The sequence below is a fragment of the Apteryx mantelli genome, chromosome 3 (assembly GCF_036417845.1).
Source record: "Apteryx mantelli isolate bAptMan1 chromosome 3, bAptMan1.hap1, whole genome shotgun sequence".
In the NCBI taxonomy this organism is placed as follows: domain Eukaryota; kingdom Metazoa; phylum Chordata; class Aves; order Apterygiformes; family Apterygidae; genus Apteryx; species Apteryx mantelli.
This window is the reverse complement of record NC_089980.1, coordinates 122,183,019-122,210,037: the sequence shown is the minus strand read 5'-3', so window position 1 is coordinate 122,210,037 and position 27,019 is coordinate 122,183,019. Positions and strand designations below refer to the sequence as shown.

Sequence of the window (27,019 nt, the reverse complement as noted above, 5' to 3'; positions counted from 1 at the left end):
TACATATATGTATATAGTCTGATGGAGACTTTACTGAGCCTAGTGGCTTTACTCTGCTATGAAGTTACTCATGTGTGTATACATTTGCAGGTTCACATTTAAGGGACTGATTCAGAACTTATTGGGAAAGGTGTTTATTTCCTTTCTAAAAGCAGTTCTCCTTGCTTTACTACAAAAACACCCTGCTATTCCTTCTGAAGCTGCAGATGCTACCACAACCGTAATTGCCTGTCATGCAGTGAAGAAACCTAATTAAAACCACTTATTTGTAGCTATTAACTAGTCTCTTTAAATATAGACAAAAGACCTTACCACAAGCTGAAATGTAAGTACAGAATCTGGTCTTCAATTTAGTAGAAACAATGGATTTGCTATGAAAAAATTACATTTGCCTCCATTTTTCAGCTACTACCCATTACCTGTGAAGTTAAATGCCTATGAAAATCACTATCCCTACGTGCCATTCCAGGAACAGTTCACACTGTTAGCGTGATACTGGACAAGGCACTTCATTTTCCCACATTTGTAAAATGAAGGAGAAATTCTTGTGTTTTGAGGGTAAGTTTATGATTGTAGCATGGCTTTAGAGGTGTAATATACAATAATTATAACAAATGTTTAATTAAGTGCAAAGAATAACCTGCAACCTTCTCTCAAGAGACCCAGGATCCTAGGGTAGTTTTATAGATATAAGCAGTATATTCCTTTGGAGGCTCTCTCACCCTATCATTTAGAAGAACGATTAAGGTAAACGTTATTACGTAAGAAAATATTCAACGCTAACACAACAGAAGTCTCTAATTTAAGAGAGGCAGTCAGGCCATGAGAACAGGATGATTTAATGAACAGCCTAGTGCACAAGCTCATCCGTCTGGTAGAGACGGCTGTGAGTCCTAGCCTCCAGCCACCGAGGACTTCGCCGTGTCTCATGTTATGTAACGTTCCCAGGGCAGGTAGACATGTTGTGCAGCGTGCCGAGCCAGCGCTGCTGGCATCCCCGCGTCGCTCTGGCCTTCCTTAGGGGAACGCCGCCGCTGGCCTGAGCCCAATGGAGAGAAATGCTCGCAGTTGTACCACTTTGGGTTTCCGTACTTAAGAACTGGGTTCTTAACAAATTAAAAACTGTATAGCTGATGGTTATACATCAGCAGCAGAGTTTGCAAGTCAACGCTTGGTTGTGGGAACAACCTGTTTTTACTCAGTTTTTGAGCCTTCTTCAGCATGCCTGGGTGGCCTCGAGCGCCGCATCTCCATCGCTCCCTCGCCACTGCCGACCCAGCGGCTCCACATGCCCTGGGGAAGGGGAGCGGGTCCGTCGTGGAGTGGGGACGGGCAGCACTGGGCAGCCGCATGGCTGCCAACAGCTGCTTGCTCGGGCCTCCCCCCCACCCCGTGCGCGGCTTGATGCCACCGGGAGCCGCGGCCGCCGCACGGCAGGTCCAGGGCCAGGGCCAGGGCCAGGGCCAGGGCCAGGGCCAGGTCCGGCCCCTCGGCGGGGCGGTTCCCGCGCCCTGGCCTCCAGCGCCGCAGCGGCCCCGGGCGGGGGGCGCCGCTTCCCCTCAGGCCCGAGGGCCCCGCGCGCCCTTCCCGCGCATCCCGCCTCGCGGGGCCGCGCGACCCGGGGCGCCGCCGGGAGCGCGCAGGGCCGCGGCGGCGCCGCGGCCCCACCTCGGCAGGGGGCGCCCGCCGCCCCCCCAACCGCGCTGCCTCACCGGCCCCCGGCCGCCGCCCCGGGGCTGCCCGGCGCCCCGCCCCCCCGCCCCACCTTGGCAACCCCGTTCCCAGGCGCCTCTCGCGCCCCGCGGCGGCACCGGCGCCAGCCCCCCGTCCCGCGGCCGCCCGCCCGCCCGGCACCGTCCCCCCGGCACCGTCCCCCCTCTGCCGCCCCCCGGGCCGGTGCACGGCCGCCGGCGGGGAGCCGCCTTGTCCCGCCCACCCGGCCGGGGGGCGGGGATTGGGCAAGGCCGCCCGTCACTCGGCGGCGGGGCCGCGCCTGGGTTGGCCGCCGGCGCTGTCACTCGGCGGCGGGGCCGCGCCGGCCCCTTGTTGTCACGGCGCCGCGCGGGGCTGGAGCTCTTCGCGCCGCCGCCGCGGGCGCCCGGGAGGGGAGCGGAGCGGAGCGGAGCGGTTCCGCCGGCCTCGTCGCCCGCTCTCCCGCCGCGGGGGAGGCGCCCTCGCCATGGCCACCAGCACCACGGGCTCCACGCTGCTGCAGCCCCTCAGCAACGCCGTGCGCCTGCCCGTCGACCAGGTGAGGAGGGGGAGGCGCCCGCCCGGGGGCTCGCCGGGAGGGGCGGTGCCGCGCCGCGCAGGGAAGCGCCCCCGCGCCGCGCCCGGCTGCGCCGCGCCGCCCCCCCGCGGCCCCTCCATCCTCCCGCCTCCCCCGGCCCAGCACGGTCCGGCCGGGCCCTTCCGCCGGCCCCGCCTCGCGGGGCGCCCCCGGCCGCCGCGGGGAGGGGGAGGGGGGCGGCGGACCCGGCCCGGCCCGGCCCGGCCCGGCCCGGCCGCAGGTGCGCCGGGCACCGGCCGGGCGCTGTCGTTGTCGCGATGCCGGTTCGGGCCGCGGGGCTCGGCCCGCCGCCGTGCCGGGTCTGCGGCCCCGGCCGCGCGCGGATGCCCCGCGGGGAGCGGTGTGGCGGGCCCGGCGCGGCGCGGCGGCTGCCGGGGGCTCCCGGCCGGGCTCGGGCCGCGATGTGCGCGGCACGTAGCGCCCGGGGGCGCGGCGGGGCTCGCGGCCCCCCGGCAAGTCGTCTGTAGGTTCCTGAAAGTTGTTAATCCCCTCGTCCGCACTGACCGTCGGAAGGTTACAGAATGAGATTGGGAAACTGAGGTTTGCTGAGGTTAACAATTGAAGTTGTGCAGAATGGTGTTTTTTTTTTTTTTAAACAGGCGTAGTTGTCTGGCGCTCCTGAATTTCCAGAATATTTGTCTATTTACGGGTTTATAACGTTGCATATGTATTTATAACATGGCGTGCAGCTAGAGAAAGCATTTTAAAAAGGAAGTTTTTAAACTAACTCTTCCTATAGACGTGTAATGCCAGGAAACTTCATGTGAAGACTTCTTTGAAGAAAGCATCTAAGATAATGTATGAATGAATGAAACGTATCTAGGAAAACTGTCTGGACTCATGTAAAGGGAGAGTTTGTGGTTTGGCTTCACAAAATGCACCTGAGAAGTTAAAAAAAGTAATTGGAAAGTAGACACAGAGGAAGGATGGTGAAAGACTGTTTTGGAAGTGACTGAACTATGATTTTTTTTTTCTTTTCTTTACCTAATCAATTGCAAGAATGGGGGTCAGATACATTTTCATATGTATCCTTAACCTGAAGTTTGCTTCTTTTAGTTTTCTAGCAGGTTACAAGTTCAAACTGAGCTTACTGTGATGGAATAGATCTAGTACAACACCCAGTGATACCTGTATCCTGAATCAATGGCCACGTGTGGCTCAGTGCCTCTTATCTACAGGCTGTAAGCTCTTTCAGGCAGGTGCCATGCATTTATTTCTTTAAAGCACATAGCTTCTACAAGGTACTGCAAATCAAGTAATAACAGATGACTATCTCTTTATGGGATGGTCCAATGATGCTGGTGTCATATAATTACTTAACTGTTTATAACAGCAATTATAAATTTACCTACTTCATGACGTAGTGTTACTCCTACCAAATTTAAGTATTGTTGATATGGCATTTTGATGATAATAAAGTTAGTTTTCCATCAAAGTTTGGAAAACTTGCCTGGATTGGATGTTTTGCAACAGATGCTTCTATAAGGGCAGGATTTTTTGGTTGGTTTTGTAAAGCACTATTTATGAGATCTGTAGAAGTTTTGGGGGATAATCACAGTGTAGGGTGGCTTAAAAGATCTGTTATAAGGAGTTAAAAATGTACATACTTTTTTAAGTCGGTGGACCATATATAATATAGGCCCAGATTTGTATGAAGAGCAATGATTATGACTGGAGTATGTATTGAAGAGTTACAAAATTATGCCACCCTCTAAGGAAAACATATCTATTTAAAAAAAGAAATCAAGATGAATCGAGGTGAGGTGTGTGTGTGTAATGTCTCAGCTTAAAAGTCTGCCTTGGTAGTAAGTTTGTGATACAGAAAGAATGTGAAGTGTGTTCAGTGTAATCTCATCAGGCTTGGCGGAGGAGAAAATGAGAGCAGAGAGCAAAAAGGAATGCTGATATTCTGATGCTTGAAAAGAAGAAATGGAAAAGAATAAAGGTTTTCTGATTAATAGGTTATTTCTACTGTTTAATCCAAATCCATATTGTGGCAGTCATACCAGTATAGTGGATACTCAACAATGGGCACTCCAGAATAATATGCCATCCCAGCACCTCCCTGAAGCAATGGATAAAGGTGGATAGGTTTCATATCTCCACTTCTGTGTTTGTTTTAACTGCAGGTGCACACCAATTTTTACAATCCAAAATGTTGTGATTGTGATTTACAGTTAAGTAATTACCATCTATGGTTATCCTGCTATACAGTTTTAGTGAAGGCAGAGGTGTGTAACTCTTGGAGGCCAAATGCAGATAGTGTCAGTGCTATTCTTCTGTCTTGGTATTAAAATAAATGGACAACAGAACTTCCACTTTTTGGCAGTGAATATAAGCAAGTATTTCAGTGAAAAGTGAAATTTCTATCTTTAAGATCAAAATAATTAATCGGACCAAAATCTGTGGATTGCATTATAGCAATTGATTAGTTTTTGACTTGATATTTGGTAAAACTAAAGGCACTGATATGTTTGAAAATAATATGGGTTACGTGCTAGTTATAGATCAATGTGAGAGATGGAGGATGACAGCTCCGCCAGAGCTGTCTAATGTACTGGTAAGAACAGTCTCTTTGGTGTGCCCAACTGTGATACTAGAGAAATGCTTTGTTTCTCTATCGGAGTGCTGTTCCTGAACCTTACTTCTTGGTACTAGAGTACAAGTTAGCTATTGGAATGGAGAAGAACTTGTTTTCCATGTCTCTGTATATCCCCTGACGAGGTATTTTGTGGTAACTTGCCACTGTGTTAACCCTTCCTTTGGCTCTTATTTTAAGTTGTGTTGCATCAAGTTAGCTGAGATATCTACTGGGAAAAGTGAATGTGTGTTTCAGTAGGTCGGTTGTTCCACTTTCCACTAAAGAATGTTTATGTTGGTGGTGGTGGTCTTTTGGTGCTAGGGAAGTTGTTTCATGTAAGCAAGAACCTAAGGCTGTCTCTGTAGATTTGGGAAGACAAACTTGCATACCTTTCTCCTGTACTTTCCTATGAAAAGATATTCTTGCATGCCTAGGGGCTAAAAGCATAATATAAGGACTGTATCCTTTCACTTTTTGCAGAATATAAGTTTCCTACTCAGCAAAAGAAGCATCCTGTTGACAACTATGCCTTTTTTGGTCCTTGAAGTTAATGAATGAATGAATGTTTATGTATAAATATACCACAACTATTTTTCTGTCTTGTTTAGGGAGAGAGGGAGTAAAAGTAGTTATGTCCTTCCTACCCCTTACAGCCAAAGAGAAGGGAAGGACGATCATAAGAACTTGGTTGCTATAGAATTATACATTACATAATGCATCGAGGTTGTGACTTTAAATATTTTATTATATTCTTCTCTCACCTAGGGTTCTGTCTTCCTGCCTATATTCCTGTAGTATTTGTGCCTGTGCCATCACCTTCCTTCTCAGAAGTAAAGCCTGGTGACTAATGCACTTGACCTGGGGCCCATTTTTAGCTGTGGCACTGTCTTGCTGATTGTCTATTGACAAATCGCTTCTCTTCATGACAATGTCGGATAAGCTGATGTTTAAGTATTCTGTGATATGAGAAGGGTTTTGGGGGAACAAAGCTTTCTTCTTGGTTTTAGGTCTCTGCAGGGTAAGCTTATGTTCAGAGCATAATCTACTTTCACTGCTTCCACAAGAGGGAGCAAAATTTTTATCTGAAAACAGGCAAAAATTGGTTGGATTATTACTACCCTTCATTTGCCGTAGGAGGTTGACTGTGATGGTATTGTGAGCATGAACTCTGTGGATTGTCTAAATAAGAAGTTTGAGGTTCTAAGGTATGAGCTGAAGAACTGGATCAACTAAGCTGTGTTTAGTGACTATCTTTTAGATGATAAATGAAAGATTATTGCTCTGACTACTAACACTATGCAAACATATATGGGTTGAATAAAATGTCATGCCTATAATTATATTATATAATATCATATATACATTATATAATCATATATTTATTTATATTTATATATAATAAATTATATATACAATATATATAAATACATATAAATATATATATTATAATTATGCACTTCACTTAAAATCCAGAATGTAAAGATAAGCAGCAGTTTTGAACAAAAGTCAATAAGTTTCCTTGTAATTTCCACACTTCTTTGTGTTTTTGAGCTCTGATTTTAGTTCTTATTTAAATAAAATTGTTCACTTGTGTAGAATAATTTTCTGCATTAGTGCCATCAACCTCTACAGAATCTAAACTGACTGTTTTTAACAAGCATAAGCATAAAAAGCCATGTCCTCCTAAACATAAACCATATAAACCAGTGCAGTGACTTCCTTAATTTAGCGATCACAGGCAACTCTGCTGCATCTGCTTCTCTTTATGATTTTCAAAAGCAGGCTCTGCTGGCTTTATGATATGAAATTTGTGGCTTCTGTCTTTGCGGGGAGGAATTTCAGCCTTGGCTCTTGTGTTTCGTATTAGCTTTGGAGTATTTCAGTTTTCCTGTGCATCATACCTCTCCTTGTGCAGAAAGTTACCTAAGTTACTTTCAGCATGCCCTGAATGCACTCAGTTCCACATAAAAGCAATGATCGTTGACATATCTTGGGGTTTCATCTGGTTGCCTTCAAGGAGAGTTGGCAGATTTTTTTTTTTTTTTTCCCCCTGATAAATATGTAAGAGATGCATATTTTTCACATTCATCACATCATCACACATGTGATTGGCAAGATGTATCTGCAAATTTTTTGGCTTACTTTTGAAGCTTTGGAGATAAGCCACAGCTGGAGTTCAGAAAAGAGACCAGGCTTGGAGGTGGAGTAGGGAATCATTCTGCTTAGATGCAGTATGGGCTGCATCTGGGCATGTCTTCTAGCTAGCTCTCTGTTATTTCACAAAGCCTTGGACATTAGAGATGCCTTAGTCTCTTTGGTTTTCTGCCCAGGCAACATGACTCTAGCCTCCTGAGGACTGAAATGCTTTAGTCTAATGAAAGATTTTTTGTTTAAATATAGAGGGGAAATGAAAAAGTTTGTCATGTATAGCAGTCCAGAATAGATGGTCTACTATTCATCTTAAGAATTATGAAACTATTTAAAAAAAAGTCAAGTTTTATTCTTTTTCACTGTTGATGCTTAAACCCTTGTGTGCAGCTATGAAATATGGAGCAGCATGTTATTAATTTTTCTGATGTGACCCAGGAAACTTATGTGTAGTAGAGGTAGGTAATAGAATTGATGGGTGTGTAAAATCCAAACACTGCAGATAAGGGAATTGTAGGATAAGAGAACTGGGCCCCAGCTTTGCCCTGTGTTTTCCTTATCTGCTGCTAGCAGCAGTCAGAAAAATGAAGGGTGGATAGTAAAGCATGATCTCCCATCACAACAGATGGAGACTGTGGTGGGTGAAAAGGAGATGGGGAAAAGAATACTGTTTTTCTGTTCCGTATGTCCCATCCTCTGTGACTTCAAATATTTTGGATGCACTAGCAAAGTCCAGGGATGATATTTTTGCTGAATTCTTTACTTCCCTTTGAATTAGTGGAAGGAAGGGAGTAACATCATCAAAAGGATCTAGTCTATTTGAGGCGATCCCTTTGTCCAGTTTTAATATTAGGATTCAAGTGTTGACTTAATTCTCCACAGATTGTTGGTTAAAGTTGCTCTGTAATGTAGAACGTGTTGAGAAGGATGAAGTTGTTGGGGTAAGAGAAAAATGGGCAAGAGACAGTAACTTCTCTTAAGGAAGAACTGGAAGTTATAGGAAAGAATTGTAAAAGAAAAGAGGAAGGCACACATTGGTTACAATGTTGGAAAAGATGAACCATCTATTAAGTTAGAGAAGGATATGGTAGGCCGGAAATACCTCTCTGTTTAATGCAGACTTATGAATATTGTTACAACATAAAAAGTGTATAACTATTCTTACTTTTTAATTTTTAGGGAGAGAGCAAATATTTATCCTGATATAATCCTGCTCAATTTGATACTGGGCAGGTTTTATCTAGTGTGTGCAAAGTAGAGGAAAAACTCAAATGTAATTACAGCGCAAAGTTTCTACAGTAAGCATGTTAAATAAACATCTTCACTGGAACAGTCCTATAATGACCAGCTTTGTTTAATCAGATTGTTTCTTCCTATCTTTATGCAATTTATTTTGATAGTGTCTGAGCACTTACTGATTTTGTTTGCCACAGTACAAGTCATCTCAAAATATCATTCAGAGATGGCTACAAAAATACTGCAGTCCTGGGATGTTGAAAAGAACATTAAGTGCCCAAAGAACAGCTTTAATAAAAACATTAAGGCATACAAAGTGACTTACTTAGGGAATGTATGATTTTACTATGTGGCTTTCTGTTTGTTTTCGAAGTATTGTTATTGTATATGTATTGCAAAGTAGCTATATAGCCATTTATGGGCTTTCTTAGGCACATTGCTGATTTGAATCAAAGAGGTATGAAAACTGATAAAACTGAAATAAATGAGATGTCAGCATTATAGCACATCAGCCTGGATACTTGCGGACCTCAAGTCCTGTTTACCTGTCTCTGTATTGACCTAAAGAAGCTGGGTGACATGTGGCTCTGAAATCTAACCCTAATTGTGAAAAAGTTTCTCAGGCTGGTGCTGGCATGAGGAGCTGCATTTGTGGCCCAGAGCGGAAAGTCCTACCTGCAGAGCTCTCTTGGCACCACACAACTTCCTTTGGCAGCCCCTTTCCACACCCACTCCAACGGTGCCTCCACACTCTCTTTCTCTCAACCCTAACCCTAACCGTAATTGTGGAAACGTTTTTAATGCCCGTGCAGGCCTGAGGAGCCCCATTTGTGGCCCAGAGCAGAAAGTCCTCCCAGCAGAGCTCTCTTGGCACCACAACCCTTCCTTTGGCAGCCGCTTTGCACACCCACTCCAACGGTGCCTCCACGCTCTCTTTCCCTCTCAACCCTAACCCTAACCATAATTGTGGAAACGTTTTTCATGCCCGTGCTGGCCCGAGGAGTCCCATTTGTGGCCCAGAGCAGAAAGTCGTCCCAGCGGAGCTCTCTTGGCACCGCAACCCTTCCTTTGGCAGCCCCTTTCCACACCAAATCCTGCGGCGCCTCCACGCTCTCTCTTTCTCTCAACCCTAACCCTAATTGTGAAAAGGTATTTAATGCCTGTGCTGGCCTGAGGAGCCCCATTTGTGGCCCAGAGCAGAAAGTCCTCCCCACAGAGCTCTCTTGGCACTGCAACCCTTCCTTTGGCAGCCTATTTGCACACCCACTCCAACGGTGCCTCCACGCTCTCTCTTTCTCTCAACCCTAACCATAATTGTGGAAACGTTTTTCATGCCCGTGCTGGCCCGAGGAGTCCCATTTGTGGCCCAGAGCAGAAAGTCCTCCCAGCAGAGCTCTCTTGGCACTGCGACCCTTCCTTTGGCAGCCTGTCTGCACACCCACTCCAGCGGCGCCTCCACGCTCTCTCTTTCTCTCAACCCTAACCCTAACCGTAATTGTGGAAACATTTTTCATGCCCGTGCTGGCCTGAGGAGCCCCATTTGTGGCCCAGAGCAGAAAGTCGTCCCAGCGGAGCTCTCTTGGCACTGCAACCCTTCCTTTGGCAGCCTCTTTGCACACCCACTCCAACGGGGCCTCCACACTCTCTCTTTCTCTCAACCCTAACCCTAATTGTGAAAAGGTATTTAATGCCTGTGCTGGCCTGAGGAGCCCCATTTGTGGCCCAGAGCAGAAAGTCGTCCCAGCAGAGCTCTCTTGGCACCGCGACCCTTCCTTTGGCAACCCCTTTGCGCACCCACTGCAATGGTGCCTGTAATCTTTTTCTTATTTTTTTCTTTTTTTCCAAGCTTTTGAACTGGAGAATCTAGAAGAAAAGCTACACCCAGCCATTTGAAGACCTGTTCGCTTTATGTGTGTCTCTTTATGCTTGGCCTTCTAGAAAGAACATTGATTTCATTCTTCATTAGGCGTATTTCTTTTTCCTGCTTTCCTTTGGGAAGTAATTTAAATTTCATTGTTAGTTATTATTATTAGTATTTTAGCATTCAAATTAACAGAACTGCTCAGCTATTTCAAGATATCTGCAAATTTAGATAAATGGTGGTTATGCCTGCCTCTCTTAAATGTGTTCAGTAGCTAAGTAATTCTTTGCAAAGGAAGATATCCAAACCTTCTACTCTGGAATAATGTATCTGAAAGTAAAGAAGTTATTTTGGCATGGCTGTAAAGATGTTTTATCTTTATATCTATCTGTAAAGATAAAAATATATTGCTTTAGTAGGGTTTTTGGAGTTTCCTTTTCACTGAAAAGGTGCCTGAGAATCCAGAATATAATGAGCAGGGTGTTGGTCTGCAAGGTTGAGAAGCTGTAAAGAAGTAGTTGATGCCACCATGAACCTTCAGGAAGCTATTAGAAGCTGATTAGAACATTGGAAGCCCAGCGATGACTACCAAATCTCTAGAGGGTCTAGCTTTACAGTATGTTAAGAAATACTCATCTGTAACAGGATTACATGTGAGAAGTTAGATAAAATATTTATAGAAGCATAATTCTGAATGTTTCTAAACTACTTTTAAAGGAAAACTGAGTTAGTTTGAAAAACAGTAAACAACTCAAAGTAGTCTCTGTTACTTCTGCAGGTTGTTGTGCATATTGCAAATATGTATGGGACTCTTGTTGCTGTGGTGCTTAGAGACTTTGTAGGTGGCTGATGTCACCCCAATGACTCCTGAACTGGGAAGAGCAGGAGGAGAGTAGGAATGAAGGAGTAGAGACCCTCTGAAGTCATTGAATGGAAGGAGCAATGTAGTCGCACATGCGCATGCACACACCCACACTCACACACACCCCTGTTTTTTAAATGGAAAACAGAGAAGGTAGGTCTTATGTTTTAAAGATGGGGAATATGTTTTAGTTGCTTGTTAAATTGACTACTGCTGTTATTGGATTTCTATAGGCTTCGTATAGAAGAGTGTTACTTCCTATATTTTTGTTGCTTATTCAAGATAAGTTTCGGTTCCTCACCCATCAGCAGAATATAATAATACTGTCACTGTAAATCTTAACGGGGAAAGTGGCTGTTTCTGACTGTATTTGTAAAGGATAATTCCTATAGGTGTTAGTATTCTGCTTTATTTTTAAATGGCCAGGAAAGTGGGTCTAGTAAACTTGGAAGATTTTTACAAAATTTCAGCCAGTGTAATGATTCTTTAAGTATTAAAATGAACAAAAAATGTCATTCGAATACACATTTGGGTATCTTATATATTGCTGATACTCATATGATGAAGAATTAGAGGACTGGATTTTCAGGTTACCTGCTAGGTGCTAATTGGATAAAGCTGTTTTATTTATTAATGCAATTTCTTTCCTCCTCCAAAGTTATGAGACTGCTGGAAGAAGACTAGCTGTGGAATTTAGTCCACAAGCATAATGCTAAACTTCTTAAAATGCAGTATTTACCAGCAATTCTTGATCCATGTTTATGGAATATTTGCATGGTATTTAGGTTCTGGATACCTGCTATGTAAAGCAGAATCTTAATTGTAAGATTATATGAATGTGTTAAATATCAGTGAGGGGATTTTTTTGTGCTTTATTTTGTATTTAATTGACTGTGTCTCTACAATTCATTAAGAAAATGTGGGCTAGGAAAATAGAATAAGAATCACTGAGTGGATTGAAAGGAATAAGAAATGAAGTTATTGTCTTAATTGTGAAATGGCTATATACTGTTACCTGATCAGATAAAAAAACAAAACAAAAACTGATTTATTTGAGCTGATGTAAAAATGTGCCTTTTTTTTCTGCTGTATTCTTTGGTAGTTTTTTTAACTATAATGATGAAAAGTGTTTGTGTTCCTTGACTCTAGATACTTTAAAAATAGTAAGAAAAATTAGCATCATTGGATCGTGAGGAAGTCTCAGTCGTCTTTTCTTATCCAGAGTCATTTTTCTCTACCTAAAATTTCAGACTATCATACTGAAGAGACTACAGTGTTTTAACCAGTTTTTTCTTCAAGGGTTGATGTCTAGTATGGCCTGATGCAAAGCGGTCTTGGGAGTGCCTTTTGTTTCCTTGAGTTTTCTTTAACTCAAAATCCACTGAGCACCAAATTCCTAGCTAGCATAAAAATGCAGGTTTGTTGGTGGCTCCAACAAGGACACTGGGCTATGCGTGCAGCCAAGCAGGCTTCTTTGAAGGTGTGTCTCAGCTGATGTGTAGCATGGTGTGATTTGACTTGTGTACTGCGTGTTTTCCTCCTTCCTCCCTTTGACTGAGATGTGCTATTTGCTTATTGTTATTTTTTTTAATTTGACCTTAATCTGCAATTTACCTTGTAGTAATTTCTTCCTTTAGGCTGTTTGGCCTCAGTTCTTCAACTGTTAAGTAGAGATAATAGTTTTTCTTACCTTGCAAAAAGGTAAATAAAAGCATGAAATTTATGAAAAATGGATGTTATTGTGATGGAGGGCATGCAAGAGGGTTCTTCCTTACCCCTTCTCTCCAAAGAACTTAAACCTATAAGAAAACATGCATGAACGTAGAAGGAAAGACAAATTTGACTTCCCTGGCTTTTCTGAAAGACTTCTTGGAAACTTTGGATACATGTTATCAGTTCTTCTTGTCTTACTGGAGAAGAATGTGGAATTCATAAGCTCCCCCCCTCCCCCCAACCCCACGCCAAGTACTTATTAATTGAAGAATTGAATATATGTAAACAGCTTGACTAAAAATAACTTTACATCTTGGATGTCATATATTTTTCTTAACTTCACTTATTCTTCAGTCGCTATAGTCTCCAGAAGTAGAGTTTCTACACTTTCACACCTCAAAGTGCTGCCTACTCTTCCTTCCCCAGCAGAAGTTAAGCTTCATCCTTCATCTTGTACCAATTTTAAATCAGCCTTTAAAGATGAAAGGTATAGAAATAGTATTTGCAATGTGGGTATCCTTCTGAGAGGCGAGTTAACAGTCATTTTCCTTATAAACTCCCTCACTGCTTTCTCCACTGAAGGGTGGGGAAGAAACCCGCTTATTTAAAATAACCTAATATAGAAGATTTAAGCAAAGAGTGGAAGAAGGAAAATGGTGATGATTTATGCAATTAAATACATGACGTTTACTTTCCATACTTGTGGCCCTGAAAAGCAAGTCCTTTCTCATTTTTTACTTTTAAATTTTATGTCTCTTTAGATTTTTGAGCATCTATTTTTTGATTTCATTTTCATGAACATTAGGCTGAGTTTGGGCTGGGGTTTTTTTGTACTGGAAGATTTATAGGTATCAGCATGTTAGGAATTTGTAAGCCACTATTTCAAGACCATAAAGATCTTTAATTTAAAATATAAGATTTCCTACTAGGAAATAAATAATTGGATATCCTTCATGACTTTAATTCTCATTTGCTTTCATCAGAATCTGATTATTTTCTGATCTGAGATTTCATTGAGATGTCAACTTGTTTAGGCCTGTGATGAAAGGTCACACTTTGGAAAACTAGCTCAGTAGCTGAATTGCGTTTTGTCTGGAACTGCTTTTTGGCAGCATAATCCCAGCCTTTTGTCTTCTGAAGTTGTAAACCCTTTTTCCCTGGTAGTTTGAGTTCGGCAACCCTTAACTGGCCAAACCAGTTTTTACTCAACAGAAGCAAAGTGGTTTAAGTCCTTATTGTTTTGAGGGGGCGGACGGGGACCTGAAAACCCCAACTGACATTCTTATTCTGATTTCACCTTTGAACCAAACTTGCTTCCTAGATTTTTGGCCTGTGCCTATGAATGCATAGCTGTTTGCCATGTGAAAGCTGAATATCCATAGCTCTGAGTCCTTAAGCAAGCTGCCTAGTGCTCTGAATGAATACCCTTCAGCTGACATCTTTCTATCCTCAAGGAATCTGAGTGTTACTTTCACTCTAAAATGTATAAATTGATGTTTCATTTTAAATCCTTAGTCATACAGTTTTTTCTTTTCTTAAGGTAATTTTGAACAATGATTTAGTAAGTCCTGTTTTAAAAAGCTTATTGGGTTTGATGCTTCTGTTTTGCAGAAACCAGAGTACTAGTGCCTACATCATGTTCTTCATGATGTTCATCACTGCTCTCCAACATACTTACAGAATGATGAACTAGAAATTGAAAGTTAAAATTGGAAATAGAAATACTATTATTATCATACATTATGTCTGTTTTTGATATTTTGGACTAAAAACAGACTGGAAAGAAAGCATTCAGAATCTCAATCTGATGTGTAAGTCCTTACAGCTGCCAATAAATTCATATGAAGATGAAGTGTATTAGTGCAATATTAAAAAGCTGTTGCCAGTATTGTTAAAGTTGACTAACAAAAATGGCTTTAAGCCCAGACTTAAAGGAAGCGGCTGCGATTGGAGGAGTTGTGCTTGGAAATCTGGTCCAAAAATGGGTGTCCCCTCACACTGGGTACTCTGTAAACATAGAGTAATGGTCTTTGCTCCAACACACACAGTGTTTTAACATTAACATCTTCAGTACTGATGCTACCCCAAAATAACCCCTGCTCCTTTTCTTCGCTATCGTATTTCACTGGTGAAGTTGTTATCTGAATTATTAACTGAACTTGTGAATTTTACTTTGGAAGGAATTTAAATGGTTAAGATTTAGGACCAGAGCACCTATCTTTGAAACTGCCAAGAGTGAACAGGGGAGGAACTCCTAATCAGTGTTAGCCCCAATGTTCGTCCTTCAGATTAGGAACATCCTGGGAACCTGTATATATCTAATCAGTCAGCAAAAAAACAACAAGTAGCTTTAACCGAGAATGAACTTTCTTCATTAAAATATCATTATAATGCTAAAAATCACACCCACTAGGTTGAAGACCCCTAATTGTGGGGACACCCTTCCCCACTGGGCATGCGTGAGAATTGCAGTGTAAGCAATATGCAGATAGTTTAACCAATCATGTAATAGGGGCAGAACAAGAGGCAGCTCTTAGCTGAGAAAAACTGTATAAATAGAATGATAAAGAAATACCTGGTGTGCTAGCTTTGTGGATTTATCACCTAGCACCCGATTTTGCGCAACGTTGAAATAAAACGATATCTCGACTCTTTGTGTGGATTGACTTGTTGCACACCGAGTGACGAATCCCCTATTTGGGACAACAAAGTGAGGGTTCAGATTTCGGGGCAGGAGTGATAATTAGTCAAATGTTCAACATAGAAAAATATGTGCTTTGATTTGAACCAAAATATGCATTTGAAAGTGTTGCCGCAAGATTTATGATCTTTGAATTGAAAGAGGAATTGCTGAGGGAATGTCCATTTATTCCTGTCAGATACAGAAGTGTTCTCTGAGCTGATCTCTCAAGCATCTTCCAACTTTATCAGAAGTTTATCAGGTCTGCTAGTTTCTTTGGAATCCTCTTCCTGACCTTTCCCAATGAATTGAAGAAAATTACCAAAGACTTTAACTCTGATTCTGGTCATGAGATTGCTTTTTCAGCTTTACGATGGATATCGTGGTGTGTGGGGATTTATTTTTGTTTTTTCTAAGACCAGTGCAGGAATTTTCATGGAATAGCTGAAAATTACTTGTTTGTTTCAAATAATAGTTATTCTCACCCTTAACCTCTTTCTGTTGGTGACTAATTACACAAGCTTCTTTTATGCATTACTCCTTTGTTTTTTTTTATTGCACAGAGGTTATAAATTGATCAGAAGAAAGTCCATCTGTACTTTCATCTAGTTGCTGTGGAGAAGCATCAGGTCTCCTGTGTTATAGGTAACCTTTTCTGAACATCTGCAGATGTTTTTAATTCTTCATCTGTTTTGGTGGAAAGAGAAATAGCTTTGACCTTACTGGCAGCAAGAACAAGCTAATACTGACGTTTGAGAAACAAGGAATACTCATGTTTCATTAATTACAAATAAGGTTTGGCAATTTCTGCCAAGTATGTGTCGCTAAGTATGACACTTGGAGGGTGTTGTGTTTACAAGATTACTCCTAACAAAATAGCTCTATAGAATTACAAAAATCAAAGTCTCTGCTTGAAGAATTCTGAGAGTCTTATTAAAGCTTAGTCTCCAAACTGATCAGTGCTTCACCTTTTTTTAAGAAAACGTCTATTAGGCTGGCTTAAACTGCTAGCTCTCACAAAAAACTTTTTTTTGAAGTATTTTGGTAATTGATGTTTACCATGCTTTGATCGTCTTTTCCCACTGTAACTGGTGAACAGTAAGGCTGTAATACGGGAGGAAAAAAAGAATGCGCCTTGCTCACTACCCCATAGGACAGTGCAGGAAGTAAGTACAATAACTCAGTGCACTTCCTCTCCATGAGAAAGTGGGGAGCCAAAAAACGGCTACTGACAGGGAGATGGCAGATAACGTTGGCATCTTGCAACTCAGAAATGTTGAATTCCATGGAAATAATGTTCCACTGTGGGGGAAAAATGGGGAAAAATGCCCAAATCTCTAGGTACAGAATTGGTGTCTCTGCATATGAAGTGTCTTGCATCTTAGAACAACAGTTCTAAGGTTAGTTTTAGGCTCTCTGCATGATCAAGTAGCCATCGGTGCATCTACTTATGTTTGGATAATCTTTTTCCAAGCATCATCAGAGAGAACTAAAACTGCCTTCTCTTTTAAAAGAACAATTAAAAAAGGGAAAAAAAGACAACAAAAAGGCAAGATAAGCTTTTAATTAGTCAAAAGCTTGTTCTTGATGCCACAGGTATTCATTGCAGTTTACAAGTTTGAATGATTTTTTTTTCTGATCAGAGAAGATTCATTAAAAATAAGAAAGTACAGAAGCATGAGGAGAAAGTAACTTTCAGAAAGTTTGAGTAGGTCATTGGCAGAAGAGAAAGTTAAATGCAAATTTCCTGAATTTGGTGCTCCAACCACCAAACCATTGGTTCTTTTGCAAGCTTTTAACATGCATGTTGTACTTCTCGATGCCTTGCTACAGCTAATAAGGAAACCTTTATACAATGATATTGTTGCTTCTCAGTGGAATGTATGCTGTTTAGGCCAGCATGATTAATTTGTGCCATCTGGTTAAAAGTTGCCTATACCAGTAAAATTCCCTGGCTTCTTTTTCTCCTGTTCTTCAGAAGGCATTTGCCTCATTCAGTACTGTAAAATAGTAGGATTCTGGAGGTATTGTATGCAACGCTTGGCTTTTTATATTAAAATACAGCTGATATGAAAAGGAAGTTGGACCTAAAATATCAATTAGATAAAATTGCATAGCAGAATATTAAAAATTGATTTCATAGGAGAAATAATATTTTTTCTAGGCTTTTTTTTTTTAAGTTTTCTAATGGTTTAGTAAAGGCGTTGCCTGTGTAGGAAGGTTTGAGGTTTTTAGCTATTGAAATCAAATGTTTTGCCAAAACTGTCTCTTTGCCAAAACTCTCTCTGAACTGTGCAGGGTTAAACTTTCCATTCCATGCATCTATATCAGAATTTTTCCTCCAGGAAGTTTCAGGTTTAAGTGATTCAGTGTTCTTATGTTTTATAAAACAAAAGCTGTTCCAATGAGCAGCCCTGAAGACTTCATGGAGACAAGTTAGAGTTTGGTTTGAAGAACAAATCATGTTACTTTCATGACTGCATTGTCTTTGTGTATGTTCCACCCATATCTGACTAAGTCTTGAGATGTTTTGAAATTTTAGTTTGCCCAAATTCAAAATGTTTTTACAGTTTGATATAAGTTTTCAAAAGTTATACAAGTATACCACTCCCAGATGTTCAGGCTACTGCATATAACATTTGCCAACAAAATAACTGCTTGGTTATGACGTTCTTTTTCCTGGTATTATCATCATGAAAGCTTCCAGTGCTGTCCTCATAGCTGCTCACTTGCTATCTGAACAGTTGCTCCCTATGTCTTCTAACAAGCTGGATATTTTTTTGTTTCGTTTCAAGACACGTTGTAATCTTTAGTTGTTTGTGTGTCTCAGTTCAGTGCTCTTGCTCTAGGTCAACATGAGGTGAAGATGGGAGATATAATTAAGAAAAGGCTAAATGTTAAATTTTGGCTTTGTTTACCTCAGCAAGCAGTGCAGTACAATAGAAGCAGTTCTGTATATTGAAGTGCTTGGCACAGAGTACCCAATGTCTATGGTGTAATAATCTCAGGAAGTTCTGCTTTTGCCTAGGTGAATGTCCATTTGCCTTTGGAACACATCTTGTTTAGTTTGATTTGAAAAAAAAAAACACCAAAAACAACAGTTGTGTGCTCACATATCATTGTACCATGCAAACCAAAGCATCTTAAGAGAGAACGATTGGGAGTCTTGCTTCAGAAGCCCTCTCCTGATCTGAACTAAAATGCTATGTGGATGCATATTTGCTGGAATTTGAAGTGAATGGGATGGACTTTGGGAGCCCAGAGTCTGTTTTTCTTTCTACCTCACGTAGTATAGGTGAAGGATTAATCTTATTTCCTTGTGGAAATAAGCACATACTTCTGATATCTATAGTAGAAACCTATTCTTTGGACTGAAGCATCCACAGATCATTACAAACAGGTAAGCATGGCTTCACGTGGTATAGTATTGTGGTTTTTGTTGCTTTTTAAAATGTAAGAGTTCTGATATTCAAAGTGTATACTAAATGAACATTTAGCTTGTGACAGCAAATGCTTAAAAGTCAGAAGCGCCATCAGATGATTACCTTATATGACTGTAGTACAGCCCAAGACTTTTCCAGATGGTTTCCCTCCCTCTATTCAGAATACAAATCACTAGTAAACTGATTTTCATCTCTGTTTCTGCCACAGAGTTTTAAGATCTAGAGAATAATGTAATGAAAATATTCAGTAATGATGACTTTCAGTTTCTGCTTTCCTTTTGAGATACTTTGGGCCTGATTTATAGAAATGCTGAATATTCTGAACAGCAGCTGAAGTTTATATTCTCAAAGCACATCAATTAAACTTCTGTTAAAACTGCGGAATGAAAAGCTAGGTACTGAATGTCTGAAACTGAGCAAACAAAATCAGTGGGAATTTATTTTTACACTTTGGGCTTTCATCATTGAATGTCAGTTTCCCACCTCTAGAAGAGGGATAGGAACACTTGATCTCACAAAGCTGTTGCGAAGATTGCATTTATTTTATGTAGTCTTCTGATGGCTATGGTCAAATATGCACAAACATGTCTACAGGGAAACTTAAGGTTTTTGTGTTCAGTATGTGATGCAGATGGTAAGTATTTAATGGGTCATAGGATGAGGGCAAAAACTGGGCAATTGTCCATTTGCTGAATGAAGCAGAAATCCTGCTGGGGGAAAAGAGAGTAACATAGGAGAAAGAGTATTATCAAAAATAGACATATAAAAGGCCAAATTGAAGTTGCATAGTTTTGAAATCCTAACTTCTGCATAGTTCAGTTTTTCAAATACTTATTTAATGTTTTGGGTAGATTTGATATAATTACAAGTCTGTAAAAAACACCAGTGCTTTGTAATCTACATTTCATTGCACTCTGAGGCAACTGTGTGATTGGATTGGTAGGAACGGGGAAGGAACACTAGGTAGTGTGTGAGCATTGCATTAATGTCTTTTATTTGTCTAAGTATACATCTGTTTGTGCATTTCTGAGAAGAACATTTCTGAGAAGAAGTTTAAAAATGCCTGCTGGTAATTTGAGTCACTTGTAAGGAAGGCTTTCAGAACAAGATTATTATTTGAGTCATTTAGGTATGTCTGAAACACCAACATTAGGGATTGACATCCTTGGAAGTGTTGCTTGTAGTGTTGGTCTAAAGGTATGATATCCTGCATTTTATTGCTGTTCTAAACATATCTCTGTAGGGGAAGGTGTTTGTTTCAGTTTAATGGGATACTGTTTTTAGGGTCTTAGATTCAGTCGTTTGGATAATAGCTGAAACAAGGGCTGGTGAAAGGAGTCTGCAGGTAGGGACTGAAGAGGGGACACCTTTTGTTCAGATTCTCTTTGCATGTTTTATATGAGACTTTTCCACTTTCCTGAACCTAAAGGCTCATTCTGAGTTATGAAATTCAAGGTTTGTTTCATTTGTGTCCTTTCCTGTAGAGAAGCTAAGACGGGTCAGAGATGCCAAGCTCTGCCCTCCTTTACCATGGTAGTGCTAAGAGCCAGGTGATGATCTCTCTTCTTCCCCGGGTCTTGGTACATTGCTTTGAGGGATAATTTGAAAAAGGGGAACATCATGAGACTCCAATTGGCAGATCATCTCCAAAAGCAACCAAAGCAGTGATTTCTGTATATTCAGTAAACTCATCAATGCTAACTTGTTCACAGTGCTAATGTCTACAGATGGATATCCATGCCTGTTTCTTCCCTTTGTCTCTTCACCTCTGCCTCACTGTGTATCTGTCACTATTTTTTTCTTCTCTTTGCTCATGTGTGTGTGCTTTCTTTTAGTTTTATGTCTATTTTCCTGGAAGTAACTTGTCAGCTTGGAAAATGCTTTTTCAGTATGCGCATGCATCCCTTCCCACTCTCCTATTCTGTCTAGGGTGTGAGTTCTTTGGGTCAGAAACAGAGGACTACTCTGTAGTATACATAGCATAATTTATATAATAAATGTTCAAAACAAATATAGACACTCAATTCATAATTAATTACTTTGCTTTATTTTTTCCTTCTTGCTCTCTTTTTAAAAACATTGTCAGTTTGTTTCTCTCCGTGATTCATTAAACTTGAACTGTTAACCTGAACTGATATTAAACTGTTTTGTATGAGACTTTTCCGCATTTCTAAACCTGCAGACTCATCCTGAGTTATAAATCTCATCCTGTTTCATTTACATCGTCTCTTTATCTCAGGAGATAAAGCAGGTCAAGTTACAGCCTGAAAGCATATCTCCTTATTCATTTAGGATTTCTCAGATACTGTTTAAAAGCATGCTGTAAATGTGGGAGTAAGAAAATGGATGGCAAAGTGTATGTGATGGTTTAGTTTAGAGAACCTCCTCCTGTTAAGCAGAGGAGCCCTGTACTCTGAGTGTCTTTCCTGGCTAGCACTTAATGCTTGTATAACTTGGTATTAGAGAAAGTTTTAGAGTAGTTCAGAAAAACAGGAATTATCCTTGGATTTGCAGATGGCATCTATGGAATAGACCTTAAAAAAAAAAAAAAAAAAAAAAGTTGTGTAGGTAGCTAGTGTTATTTAATTTCTACTTTAAATGTGTCAGTGTTGGCACACTCACACCCGTATCTGTTATTGCTTGAAGCTTGGCTGGAAAATCGTGAAGAAAGGGAATGGACTAACCAAATCAAGGTACTAGAGGTGTTCATTGTGGTGCTGCAAGCATGCGTATTAGGCCTGTTGTCATGAGCATAAAAATACTGATGTCATTGAACCCTGTGATATCTTAAGTGTATTAAGATTAAGCATATATTTCAGCAGTGCTAAGTGGCATAAAACAGGCTAAAACCCCATTGTGCTAAGGACTGTTCAAGCATACAGTATGTGGAAGTTTCTTGTTTCAAAGAGCTTATGATCCAAAAGTAGCAGTCTTCGAACTGTTGCTTGGGATGACTTGGGACACTTGTCAGACAAGGGAAACTGTTAGGCAGTTTTCTATGGAAGGGAAATGTCCTTTTCTAAATAAAGGAATCTTAAATTCACCCAGCTTTTTGTGGCTTAAGACAATTCTGGTAGCAGTTGTTATATCTGAGGAAGTTATTTCTTTATCATGCCCTTAAATTATCTTAAGTATCTTAAATTTTTCAGACCACAGTCAGAATGATTTTTTTTTTCCTCATTGGTTTGGTTTTTTAATTCCACTTTTTCTTTCAGCACCCTAATGTCTTTAATACACAAGAGATTTGCTGTATTCTAGAATAAATGGCCTGAAGGGAGGGAGAATTTGTGAAACCATCCTATTTGAATGCACAGGAGGAAAACCCAGTGTGCAACCATGCTGTTTATCTGATTGCGTACCGCTGAAGTGTACTTCAGTGAGTTCTGATTCAGCATAGGCCACTGAAGTGAGCTGCCGGTAATTTGTGTAGCTGATGTGTTTTTCCCAGTGAGGCTCATTAGAAAACAAAACAAAACAAAAATCCAGACCTTCTTGTTACTTGGAGAGTATGAATGATTCCATGATTGATAAATGATATGTAAAATTCACAGAAAAATATATAAAAATGGTAACTTTTTTTCCCTGATTCATGCCCAGACTGTCCCTATGGGATTCTATGGTGAATCTTCTTTTCTTTTTTTTCGGTGCTCATGGCAGCAATGTGTTCTGTTCCGTTGGGGGGAAGTGGCGCTCGGGAGAAGTTCCTTCAAATTGACATGCTGTGATAAACGAGAGCTGTGGCAGAGCCAGGAATGCTGAAAATGCACGGATATTTCTGTTAGTGAATCTTTAATATGGGACTGTATGAGATGACTTTTTGCTTTTCTTTCTGTGCAGGTCAACTTTGTAGTGTGCCAGCTGTTTGCCTTGCTTGCAGCTATCTGGTTTCGAACATACCTTCATTCAAGCAAAACCAGCCCATTTATAAGACATGTTGTTGCAACCCTCTTGGGCCTTTATCTTGCACTTTTTTGTTTTGGATGGTAAGTTGTGCTTAGTTTCACTTTTCAGGGATTTGTAGACTTTCATTTTCTGTTTGGAGAGAAACAAAGTTTTGTTACAAGGAAATTTACTACATAATTCTGTGTTTTCTGGCTGCTGCAGACAAATGTACAGAAGTATAACAGATGGAAAATGGTTTAAACTTTCTAGCATAGTGCAGATTTGGAAACTTTTTTTCTTTTATATTTTGGAGGGAAGGTGGTTTTCTCTTTAAAAAACATAAATACATTTTCTGCAGTTGCTGCTTTCACACCTTGATCTGTTCAAAGTGTAGCAAGTCAGAATTAGAGTAAGGCTAATAAAAGAAATGCATGTAGTTTGATTTCTTTTTTTATGCTCCTCCCTTGCAGCTCCCCATCCCTGCAACTGCTGTACAAAACTAGCTTAAGTGGCTCTCATCTTACCAAGTTGGTTTAAGATGTTTACCCTGCTATAAACCCAAATTGGCTCTTAATTCAAAGTGTTTGTCTAACTTCAAGTGTAGGTGAATACAAGTCGTACTGACTTTTGCAAAGTAGCACTGAACTAGGGGGAATTAATCCTTTCCCTCAATCTGTTGTGCAGGTGGGAAGATGCACACAGTGCATGTGTGCCCATGTCTGTGAACACACACAGTGTATACAGCTCTTGGATTTCCAAACCACAGATTTGGGTTCTATATTGGCATGTCACAGAGGCTTCTGGACTTTAGTTTGTAGATACTACTTTTAAATTTAGGAAAAGAAAAATCAGTAAGTTTTATTCTTGGGACTTGTATGTGCAGTTTACTTACATGTATGTGCAGTTTACTTACATGTATGTATACTTGCATAATTCCCATGCACTACTTAAACATTTGGCCCTGGTATTCTGTTTTGAGAGAATAATCTGATGTCAAAGATTTCCAGTCCTGGCACAAAATGAGATGGGGGATATGGTGTCATGTGCTGCTGTGTGGGTGGTGGGTTTTGTTTTTGAGAGAGCTATGTTAGCTTTAGAAACACATTTTATATGTGTTTCTTTGGAAAAAGAATTTATCAACTGTAGCTTGTAATTAAAAAAAAAAAAGTGTTACCAGTTTTTCACATCTGAAATCTATAGATGGGAGACTTGAGAAAGAAATGACCCCCAACAGACAAATACAGATTTGTGGAAGCCTCTCATTGGCAATACGCAAATGTGCCAACTATTTTCCATATTGCTTAAGTATGCAAAGTACAAATGTTTTTTTTTTGGGGGGGGGTTGTTTTCCCCCACCCCCCAAGAAAATAATTAAGCATATTAAGTTACAAATTTCTGGTACCCCTCCCTTCAGCAACTCTTCAGTTATGTTTTCACATATATGTGTATGAGAGAGGGAAACAGTCACTGTTGTCTTATGCAGAGTTTATAGTAAATATAGACTTGCAGAAAATCCCATGCAAAATTTAAACAAGAGAAATAATTTGAAATCTGCTGCCTTTTAAGACTATATTGGTCATGTTGTCTTTTCCAAGTTCAGGTCCATTAGTCTTCAGTCATCTTTGTAATGCTTGGGATGGTGATCTGGTATAGGAAGGGGATAACTCCCTTGGGATAATAGCAAATAGCATAAAAGGCCTAGAATACACCTTGTATATAGCTAATTTTTTTCATATTGTCTTTAGATGCATCTTTTCTATTAATTTTTGAATCTGAGATCCATCATATTGCTATTATTTACAGGTGATATACTGAAAGAGTAATAATTTCAGGGATTGGCTTGCCCATTCCACCATTAAACTTGTTCTTTATAACAAAAGATTTGGGCACAATTTCTAAAAATTAAAAATAAATTGTGTTCATGTTCATTTAAAAAATGTGTGGCTGATATGAAAAGAAAAAGTGATTTTTTTTATTGACATTTTCATATGATAAATGTACATTTGAATTTTAACTAGTCATATCTCAAATGAGATTAGCTAGCAGTGATTCATAGGAGCATGTGCAGAGGAGATCTAGTCTTCCATAAAAAGTCAGGATTTTCAAGGTTAGTTAAAATCTAGATGAATTATTTTTCTCTCAATTCATTGTTTGTAGACTTCTTAGGAATTTTTTTGGATGGAACTTCAATTCTTGCTGAATAGCTTTGGTGACATTTCGGTATGAATGAATGAGGAGAGAAATTAGAAGACTGTGGGTGATAAGCTGAAAGAGAATAATATGAGTAAAATAGAATAGTAGCTGCTTTTTAGGCTGTGTTTGTATGTGGAAAAATTCCCAAACTAGATCAGTGTGTCACTTGAGCACATGTGAGCATTTAGAGTAGAGTACCAAAGTGAAAGAAAATCAGCTTACTAAAGACAAAACACATTTCCCCCTCACTGATAATGGTTTGCCGCCAGTGCTCTACTTGCTTAATGAAATATAATTTCTAGGTGCGCCCCCCCCCTCAAAAAAAAAAAAAAAAAAAAATCCCAGCTGAAAACTTATGGTAGTATGCTGAGGAAAATGAATAAGGAGAACAAGTCAGTTGTGCTAAATACTAAGTCTAAGTTGGAGGTTAGAGCACCTTTATGAAATAACTCTACAGTTTCTTTCTGTGTGGTGTTTGTTAGGTGTGTGTGGCGTGGTGTTTTTTTTTTTGTTGTTTGTTTGTTTGTTTGAGACCATCATCAACAAAACATCATCTCTTTACTAGTTACTGAATACTGTGGGCAAGGAGACTGCCTAGGCAGAGTTATATTGGCTGGGAAATCTTCCCATATATTGATATTCTGGATAAATAAGATAGCTGTCTCAGATATGGCCAACAATACTGTTGCAGATAGGTAAAAAAATGAGTATGGAAGGTGAACCACAAAACATAAATGCTGCTTTCACTTTGCATTATTTTATATGTAAATGCTATACGACCTATTCTTTGTGTTGCAAGGATTACCAGCGTTTCTTCAGTTCTCAGTTATTGCTCTCAATACCATGCTAAGGGAGGAAGCTGTCCACAGAAAATAGGCTACAGAAAACTCAAGTAGAACACAACTTTTTGGGGGAAGAATTGATGGGGCAAAAAATTTTATGAATTTCTTTAATTTCACATTAAAGTAGTAAGTATATGTAGCTTATTGTTAATACCTTGAATAATTTGCTATTTTTTTCCTCCTTAGGTATGCCTTACATTTTGTTATACAAAGTGGAATTTCCTACTATATCATGATCATAATAGGAATTGAAAATATGCACAAGTAAGTTTAAGTTCTGAATAAACTTGTTCATATTTTTTTCCTTTTAAAGAACGCTCCTATTTAGCTTTTTAATAACTATGTATGTATGTCATACTAATGCTTATATCAGGATATTCAGCTCTTTTCAGTATTTGAATTCTAACTAAGCACGGTTTTATTTCCAGGACAGAAAACTAAAACTTTCTACATTCGGCAATATCCCCTTTAAGACTGTTTTCTGTTCTTTGCATTCTGATTTTAATGTGTTTTGCTGTTACTTGATCATAAATAATTTTAGGTGTCTCACAGATATGTGAGTTAACTCTGCGAATGTAACTTTGTAACCTTCCAAAACTAGTAGAAGGAAGATATCTGAAAGGAACAGGATTTATGACAAACTTCATTTTAAGTACTAGGGGTTTCTGCTATTCCTTTTTTTGTTTTGTAAGAATGGAATGTATGAATGCTGTCTTGAATTCAGAATACTGTCATATAAATACATATGTAGGGCATTATTTTAACTTAGTATCTGAATCCGTCCATAACAGAATTAGTTTCTTTTGTTCATTCAGTCTTAAAAACAAGAAAGAATTCTTTTACTACTGTACGCATATGTTTTAATATTCCAGTAGTCTAGAGATCAGAACCAAATTAGGGTCCCACTGTGTTAATTCCTGCATAAATGTTTAATAAAAGAGCAAATTCTTGCTTGAACAGATTCCTGAAGTACATGCGGCTGTCAGGAAAGATGTTTTTTATATTGAAAAAAGAAAAAAAAAGAAAAAAAGAAATTGCTTTATAGTGAAAGGCTGTGCAAAGCCAGGGTGGCCTGAATTCGTGGTATTGTCTGTTAGAACACACTGCTTCTTTATACTCTGTTACTGAATATAATTTTACTGTCTCTTGAAATATGCCATATTAGGCTCCTATTTTCAGGCTTTGCAGAAAATCCTGAAATATTTAAACTATTACAAATGTGAGAGAGCTTTAGTTGGTGGGATTGCTTAGTTTATTTTCCAGTGGTTGCTTTGATCAGCGTTTGTTT

General features: G+C 40.0%; 1 protein-coding gene across 1 annotated transcript in view; it reads left to right on the top strand.

The window, feature by feature from the left end:
* The first annotated feature begins 2,054 nt into the window (after nucleotides 1-2,054).
* Nucleotides 2,055-27,019, top strand: part of MBOAT2 (membrane bound O-acyltransferase domain containing 2) — a 92,287-nt gene continuing 67,322 nt past the window's right edge. Inside the window, exons 1-3 of the mRNA XM_067294268.1 lie at nucleotides 2,055-2,251; nucleotides 22,652-22,797; nucleotides 25,918-25,995. Of these exons, the coding sequence (XP_067150369.1) occupies nucleotides 2,180-2,251; nucleotides 22,652-22,797; nucleotides 25,918-25,995 (296 nt within the window). The 5' untranslated portion in view covers nucleotides 2,055-2,179. The remainder of the gene's footprint in view (nucleotides 2,252-22,651; nucleotides 22,798-25,917; nucleotides 25,996-27,019) is intronic.